The following is an 18,460-nucleotide window of genomic DNA, read 5'->3' on the forward strand; positions in this document are numbered from 1 at the left end:
GGGCAAATGGTCTTGTTAAATTAAGAGCTAAATGAAACTAACTTTTGAGCTGTGAGAAGGCAGGAAACATTAAGACCTTTAAGGATACAAAGTTAATTTAATTCAACCTAGACCACTTATGGTGAACCAACATAACTATCCAGGAGCATGTGCTGGTCTGTTTTTGAAGGAGGGAACATAGTGTAGAAACTGAAGGCTGCAGTAGCAGTCACTGTATGAGAAGCAGTAATGATTACATGTGGGACATACTAACTATACTAAGTAACAAAGATCAGAATGAAGCGCAGGACTGAGGTTGTAACTTCTCCTAGCAGTTTATGATGAGCTGATAAACACTTTGAAGACTGTCCTGGAACTAGGTTTAAAGCATCTTTGACACAGCTTTTTCAATGAGTGTCCTGCCACTCCTCACATTGTGCCTGCAAGTAAAGCCTCTGCAGAGCTGCCAGCTGGTGAGTTTGTGAATCTCGTGTACTGTTCAGGGTTGTCCAGGCTCTGTGTGCTCACTCCACTCTCTTCACAGGTCACTGTCCTAGATCTATTAAAATGGAACTTGCAGCTGTTTTTATTTTGCTTGGTTTTAACTTCCCTCCTGCTGGGAATGTGGCAAACATGAAAAAACAAATGTTTTCCCTTTTTCCCTGCTTAGTTCATGTGTTCTCTCTATAGTTTTTCAAGCCTTAGATGTGGTTTATCTGGTTGCTGTAGGCTTCTAAACAGCATAATGAAATGAGGCAAGGGTTCAGGCCAGAAAAATTTACATTAGGTGCAGTGTTCATTGTGCTGCGTGTGATGGAAACATTTCTTTGTGGTAGCCCACTCTTCCAGTTCAGGCAAGATGTGATTGAAGAGACTGTTTTTGACAGGTAATCTGCCAGAGCTCACACTTCCATGACGGGGTGACGAGAGGAGCTGTGTAACCCTCTCATTATGGAGTGTAACCTTCTCATTATGGAGGCAGATCTGTTCCCACTGCATGTTACTTCCCCCAAAGTAGGAAAAAAACCAGGGACCCAAGCAGGGAAGATTATCCCTCTTGCCACTTACCATGGCTCTAAAGGATTTGTCCTTGTTTCACTCAGCACTTTCTTTGTTTTTCAGAAAGATGATAGAAGAATATGAAGTCTATCTGGTCTTCTGTACAAGGTAACTAGTCCAGCTGCCCAATGCTTAATTCCAGAAAACTTGGTAAGAGGAAGTGAAGTGGTACAATGACAGATGTCTGGGCAGGCGTCTCACTCTTCCTCCTCCTGAATAGATAAGGTGTTTACTTCAGCTGGCAAGCCTCCAAAATAGAAAATACTGTGCAGATGTCAGCCCCTAGGCTTTTGGAAAGATATTGAGTGTTCTGAATATTAATCTCTTTCTTGAAGACATGAATAAGCCCTGTCTCTGCTATCTGATAGGAGGCAGTTGCAGAGATAACAGTGTTTTGTCCTGATGCTATTACTTGGCCACTCTCACCTCTTTCTGGTTACTCTGTACATTGTAGATATGCTAATCATTTCATACAAACAAAATTCATTGGTAATAAAGTCCAGAACTTGAACTAAGGCATTTAGAGGCTAAAGATCTTTTCATTTCTAAAATGGTATGAATTTCAACTTTTCTTCCTGCCATCTCAGAGGAGAGACATTTGAGGAGAATGTTCCATTGTTGATTTACTGTCAGCTTGCTAAAAATCCCATAATCCAGTTTATTGGGCAGCATTTCAGTGCATTGAACACAGTGTGTCCACCAAAGCATTTACGGTCACCTCAGTTGCACTCAATGTGACTAGGAAGCAGTAAAAGAAAAAAGACTTCAGCAGCAATGGCTTTACTTTCAGGTGAAAATTTGATGGGACAGGAGAACTCTGCTGAAGCTTTTAAGAGCCCAAATTCTGCAGGAATCCATCTGTGTATGAGACATAAGACAGTGAGATTTTTGCATTTCAGCCTAGCTAGTAGTTATTTTCATCCCCTTGGGACTCAAATATAATTTTTAAAACACACGTGGAATTTTGTTTTCTTACATTGTCTTGGGCAGGAAGAGGAATCTGATCAGTGGCTCTTGCTCCTACAAGTTCTTCAGAAGTCCTTAAGGAATGTAGTGCTACAAGGCATGCAATTTGTGTTTGCTTTTGCAGTTTGTTGGGGTTTTTTAACTTGTAGCATCATTTTTCTTAGAAAAGATGGTGATGGATGAGGATGTATTGGCACGGCTTAGGAAGAAAAAAGAGATCATCTCTGAATAGACATCACAACAGCCAGGAATAAGGTCAGTTGGTAGGGTTTGTAGATGTGCAGCTTCTCATGTCCAATCTAGGTGGGATGGATGCAGTGATTTTACACTTGCAGGAAGTACAGGAAGACCTGTAAGTCCAAGGCCATTACCTCAAAACAAGTACATTACCATGTCTCTGCTATCTCACCATTGCACTGGTGCTGAGTTAGTGTCCAAGAAGAAGTCTGGTACTTCCATAGATATGCAGACCACTATGCAATTTATAAAAATGTAAAGTTAGTCTTTTTCATGGGAAGTTACATTTAATCTTGGCCTTTCCAGTTAAAATTTAGATTAATTTTTTTCTCTGACAGCGGTTAGAAGCTTTTCGTTTTCTTCCCTATCCCAGTTTAATTTTTGTCGACCAACATTACAAGAATGGTATGTTATGCTTTTTCTTTAAAGGAAACTGTGATAATTAAAAAACCAGTTTCAGTAGTCCTTTTTGCTGTTCTTCACTAGCAAGAATACAAATTGTAATTAAGTACTACATAATGTATTACAAAGTTACTCATTCATAGAAGGAAAAACACCAATCCAGCGTAGCAAAGGTTTAGCTCCTGTGCACAAGCTCATAAAAGAAATGCCTTACAGCAGTACTAAAGATTTGTTCAGAAACTTAATGCTGTCTGCAGGCACACGCCAAATGTTGTCAGAACTGAGTGAAGGAATTACCAAAGATGGTATTTTCCGGACCTACTCCTATTCGTCACTGGCAAAGAGGTGGTTAGGATCTAAAAGCCATTACTCTCAGACATGCTGGGTTTGTGTTTGCCAGCTCTGTGTGGTATTTGGAAAAATGGGGTGAGTGAATGCTGGGTGGTGCCTCATGTCACACCTTGTGCCTTTGCAGCAGCTGCCCCAGCAGTGCCAGGTGACAGGTCTGAGCAGCCACCCCCACCACGGCTGCCACAGACTGACGGAGTGCTTCCTGTGTTGCAAGAGCCTGTCTTGCTTTCCCCATCTCTCTTTCTTGTGATGACTAAAGGTCACCGAGAGGGTTGAATATTGAAATAAAAATGCAGTTCTTACTTAAATACTCTGTGGATGGGTTATTTAAATGCATTCCCCTTTTTTATTTCCAGATGGTCTATTTCAAAATTTGAAGTGAACTTATGGCAACAATTTCTAAATTCCAAGTTTGCTATAAAGTGAAGTTCAAGTAAAATTATGCTGTATTCCCAAATTAGATTCAAATATTGAAGAGTTAAAAAAAAAAAAGTTCTATTCTTTAACGACAGCAGGAATGGAAGGAATAATCTTTGTCTTGGAACCAATTCAAGCGACATAAAGACATCAGGTGCACCCTGTTACTGTGTTACAGGCACATTATTATAAAGGTTTCATGAAGGTAAGTGTGTATTACCTGACAGCTTTTAGCAGCATTAGAGGTGGGGCAAGCTGGATGAAAGTTGCAAAGCTAATTACATTCAAAAATTTCATTAGGTGAGATCTAAATTTCATTTTCGCATTCTGCTTTGCAGACTTAAAATATGTGTCAGTTGAACCTGGCCTCCTTAATTATACTAGGTGATGTTGAAGAACACTTTCTTAGGAAAATAATTGCTTTATAATATTGATTTAATTGAAGAAAATTATTAAGTATTATAGAGACACTTATTTAGATCATAATTTAAAAGGAGAATTACTTGAAACATCATGAAAATCCATAGAAACCATTTATAATCAGTAGAAAAGATCACAATTTAATTAAATTGTGGACTAAACACAGTACTTACGTCTTTAACGTCCTCTGGCACACATAATAAGGAGGTGGGGAATTTTTAGGCTAATTCAATTTACGTATTGATGAATCACACCTGACCTCCAAAAAAAATCCCCTGGAGTTTCATGATCCTAAGTAGGTCTGCCAGGAGTCACTGACAGTAGTGTTGGCTTTAGATTTCCATCTCCCATCAAATCAGAGCTGTCTTAATTAAGGTATATCTTACTTTTTGACTTAAAACTTCAAATGTAAAGGAAAAACTAAATTTATTTCTCTTCTTTTGGAGACAAACACTAGGCAAATACTGCTAGTGCTGTAATGTCATCCACAGAAGACAAGTGACACCTTTCCACAAGACTGAGCACAAGTGATGCTCATGTTTCTTCAGGCACTATTTCTCCAAGGTTATTCATTTCCTCTTGGTCTCATTTTCATGCAAACATCTCTCATAAGCAGTGTGTTGGTTTCTACACCTCACCATTCTAAACAGACCAGAATGCCTCCCTTGGGTTATGGACAAGCTCTAAAACTTCAGCCTCAGAATCTAGACCAAAAGGTCTTTTGCCTGAGTTTTCTTTTGTAACAAGCACGAATGTCAGAATTTTAAGACAGCTCCCTGTACATTTCAGTTTTGAGAACAAGCACAGTGCTGGTTTTGGCTACAGAGTAAAAGAAGAAATTAAGGGTATCAAATTGCTTAAAAAGATAAAACTCTCTGAACAGGCTACTTACAACTGACATGATCCAAATATTTCTTCCTTCTAAGAACTACAGATGTCCCTCCAGATGTAATAGTGCCAGGAACTAAATTGTGCCTTATAATCTTTGGGCACAAAGGAGCTGCAAAAAGGTTCTTCACAATCCATTCTTTCTTCCCTCTGTTTGAAGAGTCAAAAATACCAGTGTGTGACAAACATAAAAGTAGCACTGGCTGGAATAAGTGGCCAAGAGGTTACACCAACAGAACCACTTCAAGCGTAGCCAGTATCCTCCAACTGGGAAACAACCCCAAAAAGGTGGTAGCCAATGAATATGAGAAGCATCTTTGCAGATTTTTTTACAGAGGAATATGTACTCTCTTACAAAGGAAATTGTAACCGTAACAAAAAAATATTTCTAGTACTCTTCACCAAGCTGTTAGTGCAGAGGTACTAAAATATTTCTATTAACATGGGGAAAAGTGAGAGCAGTCAACTTGTGAGGCTAGAATTTTATTGTTCATAGGTCAATACATAAACATAACATACTTGCCAGAAACTGAAAATAAGACCTGCTGATATTAGGTCAAAATTTTCATGGCCCAATAACCCCCCTTTTATTCCAACATACAGCAAATGAGTATGGAAAGTATAAATTTCTTACTGTTGAATCAATTTTACTGTTAGGGAACATTTCTTTTAGACCACATTTAACTGATCAATTTGGAAAAGAGGTAAACAGACTAATAATGCACACAACAGTAGGACCAATTTATGATCCTGGGATTTACAGCATGCCATTCTGAATTCCCAGTTTCTGTGCCAATTGTACAAACTTCCAAGAGATGACAACTAGGAGCTCTTCTGGACAGACCTTCATCTGCAGTACAGGAATTCAGCCACCAGAAGAAAGACACAGCTATATTGCCATTCAACAGTTTTATAAATCTAGTATCAAAATAAGCTAGCTATTATAGCCAGTCAACATTAAAGCAAGGAATTCTCATGCGTACTCCAGAAGGAGACTGAAGTTCATATGGAATAAATGCTGCATAGTTCCCATATCTTGTCTCCTTTACACTTTTTGGTCATCTAACCTGTGAAATCCTGCTTAATCTTTTCTGATATTTCTGTCCAGGTCAAAGTCATGATTGCATTTAGGGCCATATACAATTTATTCAGTTCTTCTGAAGATGCCACTAAAATAAAATTTATGAACCTTAACAGAAAATTGATGCATCTAAGCAGCACTTCATGAAGTAGCTTGTACTCCTATCTGCCTATGGGATACCAGTTCAAAAATTACTTTCTTTATTATGCAACAAAAGTTTTTAAAAAAAACAAAAGTGAAAGTAAGAGTTGAACTGCCATCAAACCCCTTAAAAAGCAGGTAGGACTATTTTATTCATATATTAAAAATAATTTACTTTCCCAAAATAATGCACAATTAGAAGAAGCACTTCAGACTATTTTAAACACAGAGCTGGAAAGTGTTTGAAGAAAAACTAAGACTGAATCACATTGCACTGAACCAATATGCTGAAATGCTTTAAAATTCTCACTTGGATTATTACTGCTTTAATCATGAATGTTTATTTAATATGTGCACTAGGTAGGCTGTCAGACAGTTGCAAAGTTGAGTCTCTGTTTACTTTTTCCTGCCACTTCCACCACCTGCAAGCATGGTGGCCACCCGAATAAAGATGTTCAGCGTATCAGTGTAGATACCCAGGCATCTAGGAAACAAGAAATTACAATTATTGCTGTTGAACAGACACAGAATTATTTGGTGTTTCACACCATTATACTTCATTTTAGGAGCCTGCATGAACTATCTTTATAAAACCCAGCTATGACTGCCCTCAGTGCTTTGTATGTCAAAGAACAGCTGTGTTTTTTTCTACCACCTCTTCCAGCAAGAACTATTTACAGAAATCCTAACAGACAGTATCCTGCTCTCATACAGGAGCCTCTGCTTTTATACTGAACTTTAATCTGCTTCTCTCCAAGAATTTTCAAGAAGATCAGTATTACTCTGCTTTAATTAAAATAAAACAGAACCAAAGGAAGTAAGAATTCACCCAGGACCAGACAGACATTAACAAGAAAGTTACTTGTTAGTCAGACCTGGTCTTTACTGAAGAGTCAATCCTTCCTTCCTTCCTTCCCTATCGCACCACTGCAGATTTCCTATTTAGTGACAAAGACTAATAAATATTAAATGACTACGGGAAGATTGACTTTTTTTCCTCTCAACCAATACTGACAGTTATTTTCAGAAAGCAGGTATAAATTCTGCCAGCAATGCTTTAGTAAACAAAAATACATTTAAGAATGCATTGCTGGAGGCATGTGACATCACATGCTCAATTCTGTTTCTCACAATGATTTCAGTTTTAACTTCAGCAGCTATTTTGTCACTGTTGTTTTCAAACCCTGTGATTCTTCACATTTAAGAGCAATACACTTTTAAAAGGCTATTTTCAAAGCCTTCAAATGCTTCAATGTAACTTGAGGTAAACTCTTACCCAGCCGCCAGAGCAGCTGCGGTAGCAGAGAACACTTACGCGTTGATGGGGTCGTATTTGACCACGCCGTAGAAGGGCAGAGTCTCGGCCCGTTTGATCACCAGCTGTGTGTCATAGAGCAGGAACATGCCAAACAGCACCAGCCCGCCATAGACCGCCACCGAATACAGCCCGGCGCCAAAGGCAGAGGTGGGAGGCAGGAACATGGATCCTGGAGAGCAATGGACAAAGGTGGTAAAGATCATTATCTGCTACTCCAGGTTAGCTCAAAGTCCAGTCACTGGAGCATGCATTTTCCAGTAAGTGTTCAATTCAATTCTCAGTCTGTGGTGTGTGTTTGATACCAAGAGCTCTAGCATGCACACTGAAGATGTCACATATACAAGCTGACCTGTTCATTTTGAACACCCCAGGGAACTGTGCATTTTTCTTCAGGTCAAAGTAGCTATGACTACAACAATGACTAAAACACATGAAGGAAAACAAGTGGATTGAGAACTAAGATCACATTTACTGCCTTCCCTACTCACTGGCAGTATCTAAAATACAAGGCACCCCTATCAGCTCTTTGCCAGACTAACATCTGCCAGAACCATAACTTCACATTCCTTTTCAAGAACAAATATGACAGAACATTTTCTGCTGTGCTGGAGTTTCAAGGACTACATTTAAGGCAAATCTTCATTGAGCAGACCAGCCTGCAATTGTGACCGGTACCATAGTAGCTTAAGTTCATAAACTATTTTATATGACAGAATTGAAACAGTATCTTACCAATTGAAGAAGCAATAACAAAGCCTAAGCCTATGCCAAGTGGTGCTCCCATGTTCAGGAATTTTTCACTTGGAGCACACATGGCCACAGTTGAGAGCCCCCCAACAATTCCAGCAGTGTACCAGGCAGCTCTGATCAGCAGAGGACCACCAAGGAAGGCCAGAGGAGCCACCACTGCACCCATGACACCTAGGCAAAGCAAGACAGAACATATGTAACACTTGCAACACCACACGCCAAACCCACTTGATTTTCATCTCCAGCCAGATGTCATGGCTCGAACTAATCCATGCACGACAAAACACCAGTGCACTTGATTGTGCTTTTGTCTAGAAGGGAGCACAATAAATTAGCAACCTTAAATTCCATTATGCACTTTTATTTAGCACTAGAACACTTCAGGGAGCTCATCTTGGGAAAAAAAGACTAACAAAAGTCGTAACAGATTGGTTCATAACAGAGCTGGTAAGAAGAGATATTTAGCAGGGACTTATCAACTAGATAATAGCATTAGGAGCATGCAACACTGAAAAGCAGGACGGACTTCTGATACAACAATCAGTTAGGCAAGTAAGTCAGATTTTTTTTGCTAGAGGCTTGTAAGGAAATGTGTATCGAGCCCATTAATATCTCATTAGGTTTTTTCACTTAATAACAATCACTACAATAAACATAATTTCTTCTTGGCAGACATGTTAGCTCTGGAGAGGCAAATATGATTCCAGTGCCCAACCTCCACATGTCTTTTCTGAATTTCAAAATATTTCTATCAAAACAGTTTTGAAAAATGAGAGCCATTATTATTTGAAGTTGGTATCATTAGTGAGAAATTGAGATGTGTGTCCATGAGGTATTTCAGCTGTGAGTACAAATCAAAAGTAAACTAATACTAAAATCTCTTTTTTTTTAAAGTCAGGTTTCAAATGCCTCCAATACTGCACAGCTGAAGAATGGTTACAGTAGGTAAGAGTACTTACAGAAGTGGTAGTGTTAGAAAGCAGAGACAAAACCAAAGCAGCCATGAAACCATCTAGTTCCATTTCCAGTGTGGAGTGTATGTACCTCAAGTTTAATTTGAGCATGACTTTCAGAAGACTATGAAAAAACTAGACTTCTGTTAAGGACACTTAAGACATCTTTCCCTGACATTCAGGAATTGTCTCTGATCTCTGAAAAACCTCAACTCCCCTACAGCAGTATATAAAAATTTACTTTAAAGCCAGAGTTTTGTTAAACTAAGCATTTGGTCACACTGAAGCACAGACAACAAACACTAAAACCACATACCTGAATGCAGCATCCATGCTGCATGTTTAGCTATGGGATTATTTTCATAGGATATGGTCCTGACCAACATTCCAGCACCAATCATGGCTGCAAAAGTTGCACCAATTGCCTGAAGAAACAGCATTACAGAGCTCAAGTCAGCATATGGACATATGGTCTCTGTTCCAATCTCTTAGTCTAAAAGGCAACACTGATTCTGAAAAGAGCAACCTAATTCACAATTGGAGGGAATATTCATTGATTCTACTCCTGAAAGGTTACAGTCAAATCTTTGCAGATCTTAGCTTGCAGTAATTTTCATTTATTTTTACTCAGTTTTCCAGAAATCCAAATTTAACAATGAAGTTGGCAACTCTCTTGGCTGTGTAAAGTAAGAAAAGGAAAACCCATGGTTCTGCCCCATATTCTCATGGAGGTACCTCAAATGTGTTAGTCTTCCTTCTTTTCTTGTACATTTCTCCATCTAAAACCAACACCTAGTTTACTGGCTTTTGCTACCAATGATTTTTTTAACCTCAGTGCCTCTTCTTACTCATGATTCCAAGCAGAATCATTCAACATCTACCAAACTGGTCAGAAGTGTACAACTTTTATCACCAATGATGCTTTATCAAATTCACCTCCCTAAGTTATGTAGGTGTTGGCATTTAACTGTTACTGTCTCACTCCATGTAACACACTGAATACCTATTAAGCCTACCTGTATTGTTTCAGCCTTGGCAAACAGAGACAGCTTTAAAAGTGCCACAAGGCAGAGTAAGAATGCACAAGGACCTCAGTTTCTATTTACAGACCGCAACAGAAACTGTGCCATTACCTTTAGGTAGCTATTTCTAAGAGGCTCCTACTCGCACATATATAGCTGGTAAGGGTAGACTAGTGGTTTTTGCTCATGTAATTTATCTTTGACAAACCATCAAAACAGTATAGAAAACACATGTCAGAATGTGACTAGAATCACCAAATCTTACATCATAAAGTATCATCAGGATACCTGAATAGTCTTTCTGGATAAGAACGCTAATGTAGGTTAAGTTTTGTCTTACTTTCCACCAAGTAGTCAGATTTCTCGGATTTTTTTAAATCAACCATCATTTGGTGGCATTCCTCAGCAAATACTTTTATTTTTATAACAAAGCTTACCAGCCAGGAGCCCTTTGTCATGAGGTTCATGATTGCAGGAGTTCTGCTCACTGCTGCAGCAGACAGAGCTGTCATGCCAATGCTGCCCGCAAAGTACATGTACGTAGAGTGAATTCTGTCCTTCACATACTGTGGCCAAATACTGAAAAATAAGCAATCATACAGAGCTGTGCAGTTACCAAGTTCACAACAGAGAGAAGCTAAAAACACAATCAAGCTGTTAAGTGCATTCACAACCATGGATATAAGGGAAGTTTTACTATAATGATGAGGTCTGTTTACTTTACAATGGGGACTGAACTTGTCAGTCTTGCCGATTTAATCTAATATTAACTCAGTAGAAACACTGAAAACTTACAAATAAGGCCGACTATAATTCAATTCTAAGCAGGAAGCATGCATAGAAAACAGAGTAATGAATGCCTTTAACCACAGAAAAAAGAAAAGAAGGGTGTGTGAATATAACAAACTGGTTTCAGGTAAAAGGTCTACAGAATGTGTACTGGCACTAAGCAGCCTGCCGAGCAGCTCACAAATTGCTGAGTCATAGTGCACACGGTTATCTGACACCACAGGACACAAACGTCATTCTGAGAGCTCTAACAATAGTAACAGACCTAGACATAAGCGAGTTTCTGCAGTATCATTTGCTCACACTATAGAAAGAAAACTTTCCCTGGTAACACTAAATTTGAACACAGGGCATATATTTTTTCCCACTTCATTCTTTTGACCTGTTAATCAAGACTTGTGCAGAAAAAAAAATACACATAGCTCTATCTAGAACAAGCTTCTCATAGACACATCATTATAAATGCTGACTGCCATTTCCAAATGCAAAATAAAGCAAAATATCCCCAATACAGTTCTCCCAAGCCCATGCTTACCACCCATCTTTCAAGTCTAACTATACAGTTTTGCCATTAGCCAGGTTTTTTTTTTGACCAAGAAGCAATTCACTGAAGTTTTAAGAACACGCTTATTATATCAAAGCTTATACCAAGATACTGCGTTTAATGGACACTTTTTAAACAACTGTATTGAAGTTGAATGAACAGTCTCATAAGAACAGCAGGGAAACTGGTCTTAGCAATGCTTTTCAGAAGACCACACTTCCTAAGTTATCTGGAGCACACCTCATAAGACAAGTTTATACACTCTTTGCATTAGATTTAGCAAAACAAACTTACTCAGGTTACTACTATCCATTTAAGGCTGAATAATTCTAATTTTGCTTTAAAAACCTGCAGAGACACAGGTGGGGGTTTACTCTTCAGAGCACAGAAAAACCTGAGCGTACACTGGGTAACAGCAGCTAAAGGGGAGGTTTGCTCCACTGGAAAGGTAAATAAACCACGTTACTTACGCGGCCCTTTCGATAGCCCCAGTCTCACTGGACAAGCCCATTCCATAGTAGCAGAGGGCTCCCAGGCCAACAGCAGCTCCTCCAGCAAGAATGAATTTCCCCAGGCGATCAGCTGGGTAAAGAAATAAAAGCACACACTCATTAATGCTTTTTCTTGGACAGTTAACAACATCCTCATGTGAATTTTGATCTATCTGCAATAGCTGCTCCACTTTATCCCTTTTTCTAAAAGCTTCACTTCATTTCAAGTCAGTTCACTATCTGTTTCAGTAGTGAAAAACATATTCCTTTGAGGAAGTTTTAAGTTCAGGTTGAAAGATTCTCAGTATTTAAAGCAGAGCTCCTCTACCTTTAAGTGCAGCTTCTGCAGATGGCTCAAATGCTGCATCTTTCACATCCTGGCCAAGTTTTCCACGCCTTGAACCCATTCTTCCTCTGGTGGCATAACTCTGTTAAATTCAGAAATAACATAAGAAATATTTAATGAAACAAAATAGAAGACAGTCTTACCAACTTACTTGCTACACTTAAAATTGTTAATTAATCTCTTATTAATCTGTGTTTACCTTCATACATACAAAGCAACTGTGCCCAAGGAAAACAAGCAAACATTAAAGTTTAGGAGCCTTTGTGAAAAATGTTGACATATTCTAGAAACACAGAACCAATGCAGTGAATTCCAGATGCTGGAATATTCAGACTGCATCTCTTCTACTTTAGTCCCACTGTACCAAACACTGCCACAAGCCTCTCTGTTAAATATAAAAACATAATCATTACTTTTTTGTTTTGTAAAAAAGCCTTTTGCTTTTTATGCTAAAACACTCTTCGTGCAAACACTTCAATGTAAAAAAAAATTCTGCACAATACTTTCGTGCTATTTTAGAGACACTAAAGCTGGAAAAGCAGCACAGATTTCTTGCTTTCAAGTCTAACCTTGATTTACGGAACAAACCTTGAATGAAGGCCTAGAAAATCAAGATTTTTAAGGTCAACAAGCTCCAAGTAATTATGCTGCTCAAAGTCTTAGTGAGTTGCAGGAGCAAGAGAGAATACACTCATATTAAATTCAAAAACAACTTTATGTTGTCTTACCATTTTTTACAGGAATTTTTAAATTAAAATTGCATCTGAGCAGATAGGGACTCACATCAAGCTGTAAGCTTGTTTCAACACTAAAATGCAAAATCTACAAGCATTACTCTCGTCAGGCATTAGAGCACTGCAATTCAAGGGGTTTACCAGAGCCCTTCAGTTTGGTTGTGCTTGGCAGCTAATGAAATCCAGCCCACTGCTAGAAAACTCACAAACAAAAAAGCCCACCACGTACCTACAAACTTAGAATGCTTAAGGGAAAAATACAAAAGAGGTGAAGAATTTTCCACTAGCACTTTCATCAAGATGGCAGAAGAGCAATAACAGCCCCTAAGAGTTGTGAGCTGCAGGTCTGAGACATCCTCTCTCAGTGAAAGACAGTGTCTCAGGATAATGAGCGTGGCTTTTACAAATGCTGCTGAGATCTGTGTCTGTCCTGCCATAGCTCAGAAACTGCTCTAACCTACACCACAGCTCTAAACACATATTGGGACTAAAATAACTGAAAAGAAAGGGCTTATTTTAATGCTCTATTTAAGATTCTAACTTGGGAATGGGTAGACAGGACAAGAATTTCTGTTCCTCCCACCTCACCTAGTAAGGCCTGTCCATCCCTAACTACCTCTTTTGCCCATTAATTTCAAGACACAAGTCAGTCATTCAAACAGAAGATTTCACTTCTTCTGCTCCAAAACCCCTGTGTTTTGACTGAAGAACATTTTTCCTTCAGTAAATTAGAGCAGGTGCCTCTAACAAGCAGAAGGCTTGTGCTCATTCACATGAGGTAGTCCATGCAAAGTGATTCTTTCAGCAATAAACTGAACCCTTTAAAATACGTGCAGTCAGGGCCATGAGAAGGAGAATTACCTTACCTGGCTAGGCTGCCACAGCCTGTATGCCTTTATGCTGGAGCTCCTCAAGGCTGGGGAAGCCTGAGTGATGGTGGGGCGGATGGTCTGGCATGGCAGTGCCCTCAGGCACACCAGCCTGGCAACCAGCATGGTTGCTGAAGTAACTTAACACACTGTGCTCCTGCAAATGCACAAGGAAATGTGTTTTGCTGTTTTGTTCCATGGTTTTCAGACAAGGCACACTAACTACTTACTCCAAACTACAATAGAAATAATAAAAACCAACCAACCAGAGATTATCTATAGTAAAAGCAGTATCATCACTTAAGTATTGTAACAGGAGATAAAACCTTCTCAAATACACAGTTTAACCTTGTTTTACCTGTATTTATACCTGTATAAGTCTTTAATCAGAGACTTCTCTCTCACAATTAACTCAAAAACAGGATCATATTCCACTTTTCACATGCACAAATTAAATCACGAGCCATTATGTGCTTATGTTTGAGTTACTTCAGAAACTAACCTTTATTTTGAGACACAACACTGCATGAGTACTCTGCCCTCCAAATTTACTTAAAACTCCACAGAAGTATAAACCCAAGTGAGCAAAGAGCACAAGATGTATGGTGGAATACAGTCAGAGAGAGATTTTAAGCTGTCCTTTAAAGAATCAGTTAGCTTTATGGGCACAGCATTCAGTCTTGGTCACAGCCCAGAACACTGGTTCAGATCATCCTAAGCAATTCTGACCAGAAAACAGTGACACCACTCATGGGTAAATCCACAGCACCAGCAGAACCAGCCTGTGTGTCCCACTGGGAGCATGAAAGCTGCCAGCTCGCTGCCACAGACAGTACACATCATATAACATACCCCAAGGCCTTGGAGTCACTTTCGTGTCCTTTAATTACAATTACACACAACCCGTGATATCACAGAACACCCCACCTACCAGTGCCTTTTTTCAAATGACCAGTCATACCTTATGGGTGCAGTGATCAACATAAACTAAGAGTATTCTAAAGAAAGGCAGGTTTAAACACGGGTGAGAAACAAACACGCAAAGCACTGGACAGCTCGCATGAATCACAGAGGAGTGACTGAGCATATAATAATCCTGCTGCTGGAAAGTCCCTTTGCTCTGCAGCAGTTATGAAATGCCGCTTTTGTAACGGGAATATTCACGAGGTACGTCCCGACGGTGCCACCAGACGCAGCTCTCCCACAGCCATGGCACGGCCTGCGGGAACTGACAGGGCCAACTCGGAGATTTCAACTTTCTTTTTTGGGAACGGGCATTTAAAGCAAAGTAACTTCCAAGTGTTTTATCAAGAGCAAGGAGGGCGGAGAGCCGAGAGTTAAGACCAGGACAACACTCCCACACATTAACTGGCAGTAACGTAGCACCGGGGAGTCACTGCCGCACCACAGCGCGCACAAACCCCTCCCAGCCCCGGCAGGACGCCGCCCGACGGAGCCCGGGCGGGTCGGGCCCTCTCCGGCTTTTTCCTGCCCCCGCCCGGCCCCCGCCCCGGCCCCCAGGGGCCCTGCACCTGCCCCGGCCCGGCGCGGTCCCGCCGCCTCCTGCGCGCTCGGCCCCGCTCCGCCGCCGCACCAGGCCCGGCCCCCCGGCAGCGGAAGTGACGCCGCGCCGCCCGGCGCGCCCCCGGCGACTGGCTCGCTCCCACCACGTGACCCCGGGCCCGCGGCCGCCATTGGCCGGCAGGGCGGCGACGAGCGCGTGGCCGCCATCTTTGGCCGGGGCAGCGATGGTTCTGGAAGCGCGCGGGCGGCGCGCCGGCAGGGGGCGCGCGCGGGGCGGGCCCGGGCCCGGGGTGTGCCCGCCCAGAGCGGCGGGGTGCGTGAGGGGGCAATGCCGCAATGGAGCGGTGCCGTGGCTGCCGTGAGCGTTCTGGGAGTGCGGCGTTACACCGCCGGCACCCTGACCGTGCCTGCACGCTGCTCACGGCCGCTGCCGCCTGTACAGTTCAGTCTCGTCCTTCCCAGCGTGTCAGACAGCCCAGGAGCTTTGCGTTTCCTTCCCTTACAGCACAGCACTCCCCCTCTGTAACCCCTTTGGAGTTACATCTCTCTTCCTTGCGGATACGCTGCATGCTTTAAGGCACAAAAAGCAGGATTATGTATGTAAATTACAAAAATGGACGCTGCCCGCTCCAATCCCGGCCCCGCACAACCCTTCCCGGGCTCCACAGCCTTTCCCGGGCCAAACGTTCAGTTCGGGGCTGAGCTATCTCTACTGGCAGCTTCCTTCCAGCCTCACTCCAAATGGAGCTCTGAGATTTTTTTCCGAGTTGAATCCTAAACTGAGCCTTAGGAAGGACAGAGCAGCACTTCCTGGACTAGCAAATCCTCAAACTGATATCAAATTTTGCTTTGGGAGCCCCTTTCCAGCTCCACTCTCCAGCCACAGCTATGTAGTTTGTTTCAACCTTAACACTACATATGGCCATGGTTCTTCAATGCCAAGTAAAACAGACTGTGAAGGGTCTTGAGCAGGATCAAATACAAATATAATAAAAAAGATGCATTGAATATAGAATTAAGTCCAGAAACAGAATGAGAGCTACAGATACACTTTTGAGAATTATGAGATTAGCCTTTCTGTATCTCAGAGTCTCCTTGTTTAAACTATAAGAAAGGAAATACAGTTACCTGCTAGTTCATAAAATGAAAGTCAAGATAAGAGAGATCAGAGATGGAAGAGATCTGAAGGTGCAACAGCATGTAAGATCATGAGGAAGAATCTGAATTTAGAATAATGAAGCAGAAGAATACATGACAAAAGGGTAGAAATTCCATCAGAGGAGGCCAGACCTACTGGGGTTTGAGATCTGATTCTTACTTACTCTGACACTTGTTTGCTTTCTGTTGGAGTAAGTGAAAATCCAGAGCTTTGGTGTCTATTGTACAGAAGTCTCCTACAACACAAGAAAAAAAAAGTCAGTTTCAGGCCATGAATATGTTGTTTATTTAGAGACTTGTAGTGCTCATTTCAGAGTTTGTAACACTCTATAATTGTTAGGTACTAAAGGATTCATTATAATAATTAATATTTAAATTTACAATTAAGTTATTAATAGTAATAATTTATGCAAGGAATCAAACTTACCTCTTTTACTACAGCATATAATCATGTAAAGAACTCTCCTGAGACTTTCAAATAAGATACTCATCCCAGCTTTTCCCCAAACTGTTTCTTAAATAGATAATTTTGTCAGAAGCGACCCAAGTCTACTCAGGGCCCACCCTGCTGCAAACTCAGCTGTAGAAGCCTTCTCACAGAAATTTCCTTTTCTCCTCGATGGTGAACACCTGTAAATGCTGCAGCTGGCCAAATCCCTGTGTGAGCGGGGCAGCAGCGGCCCCTGAGTCCCAGGGGTTTCTTGGTTGGAAGCAGCCGCTTGGATCCTGCCTGGGGTGTCCCTGCACCTCTCTCTGGGGCAGGACTTCAGTCCCTGTGTCCCTGGTGATGCTGCAGAGCTGCCAAGCTGTGCTCTGAGCACTGCAGCACCTGCTGACAAGAGCAGGGTAACAGCAGGAGCGAGAGGCCTGGAGGGGAGGCAAACGCCCCCATGACAGAATCACAGAATAATAAGGGTGGCAGAGACCTCTAAGATCATCGAGTCCAACCTAGGCCCTAACATATGAACTAGACTATAGCACCAAGTGCCATGTCCAGTCTTTTTTTAAACACATCCAGAGATGGTGATTCTACCACCTCCCTGGGAAGAGCATTCCAGTAATTTATTATTCTTTTGGTGAAAATTTTTTTCCTAATATCCAACCTACACCTTCCCTGCTGTAGCTTGAGACCGTGTCCTCTGGGTCTGTCAGTGCTGCCCAGTGGAAGAGACTGACCCCCACCTGTCCACAGCCTCCCTTCAGGAAGGTGTAGAGAGCAATAAGGTCACCTCTAAGCCTCCTCTTCTCCAAGCTAAACAACCCCAGCTCCTTCAAACGTTCCTCACAGGGCTTGTGTTCCGAGCCCCTCACCAGCCTCATTCCCTCCTCTGGAGGTGCTCAAGCATCTCAACGTCCTTCCCAAACTGAGGGCCCAGAACTGGACACAGCACTCAAGGTGTGGCCTCACCAGCACTGAGCACAGGGGTAGAACGACCTCCCTGCTCCTGCTGGCCACACAATTCCTAATGCAGGCCAGGATGCCATTAGCCTTCTTGGCCACCAAGGCACATTGCTGGCTTTGGAGCTCCAGAGCTCTGCTCCTCCCTGGGGCTGTGCTCAAACACTCCGTGCATCCAGCCCTGGCTCTGGTGCTGCTCAGCGCCTCTGTTCACAGCCTGGCTGGGAGCACAGAGCTGCCCTCAGCTTTGCAGTGGCACAGGACTCGAAGGGTGGGTGCTGCAGTGGCTGGTTGTGCTGCCATCCAGGGGGAAGACCTGCCAGAGAACTGGGCAAACAGGAATGTCATGCAGCTCAGCAAAAGGGAGTGCAAAGCCCTGCACCTGGGCAGGAGCACAAACACCAGCACAGGCTGGGGCTGTGCAGCTGGAGAGCAGAAGGATGCAGGCACACGGAGAGAGTCCCCAGGGGCCACTGGCTGCCAAGGACAGAAGAGAGGGCTTAGGGCACTTCATCAGTGTGTGTAAATAGCTGATGGCAGGGAGGAAAGGAACCAGACTCTTCTCAGTGATTTCTGGTGACAATAGCCAGTGGACATAAACTGAAATATGAGACCTTTTTTT

At 42.0% G+C, this 18,460-nt stretch overlaps 1 protein-coding gene across 1 annotated transcript; it reads right to left on the reverse strand.

Annotated features, from left to right (window-relative positions):
• Positions 1-5,186: 5,186 nt before the first annotated feature.
• GHITM (growth hormone inducible transmembrane protein) lies at positions 5,187-15,365 on the reverse strand. The gene is made up of 9 exons (XM_030951452.1): positions 15,294-15,365; positions 13,755-13,914; positions 12,137-12,236; positions 11,788-11,899; positions 10,422-10,563; positions 9,279-9,387; positions 7,992-8,180; positions 7,257-7,428; positions 5,187-6,425 (listed from the first exon to the last, which is right to left on the reverse strand). Exons 2-9 carry the CDS (start codon positions 13,881-13,883, stop codon positions 6,338-6,340), a joined length of 1,041 nt encoding a protein of 346 aa, XP_030807312.1. The 5' UTR covers positions 13,884-13,914; positions 15,294-15,365; the 3' UTR covers positions 5,187-6,337.
• Positions 15,366-18,460: the final 3,095 nt, after the last annotated feature.

The sequence above is a fragment of the Camarhynchus parvulus genome, chromosome 6, assembly GCF_901933205.1.
Source record: "Camarhynchus parvulus chromosome 6, STF_HiC, whole genome shotgun sequence".
NCBI lineage: Eukaryota > Metazoa > Chordata > Aves > Passeriformes > Thraupidae > Camarhynchus > Camarhynchus parvulus.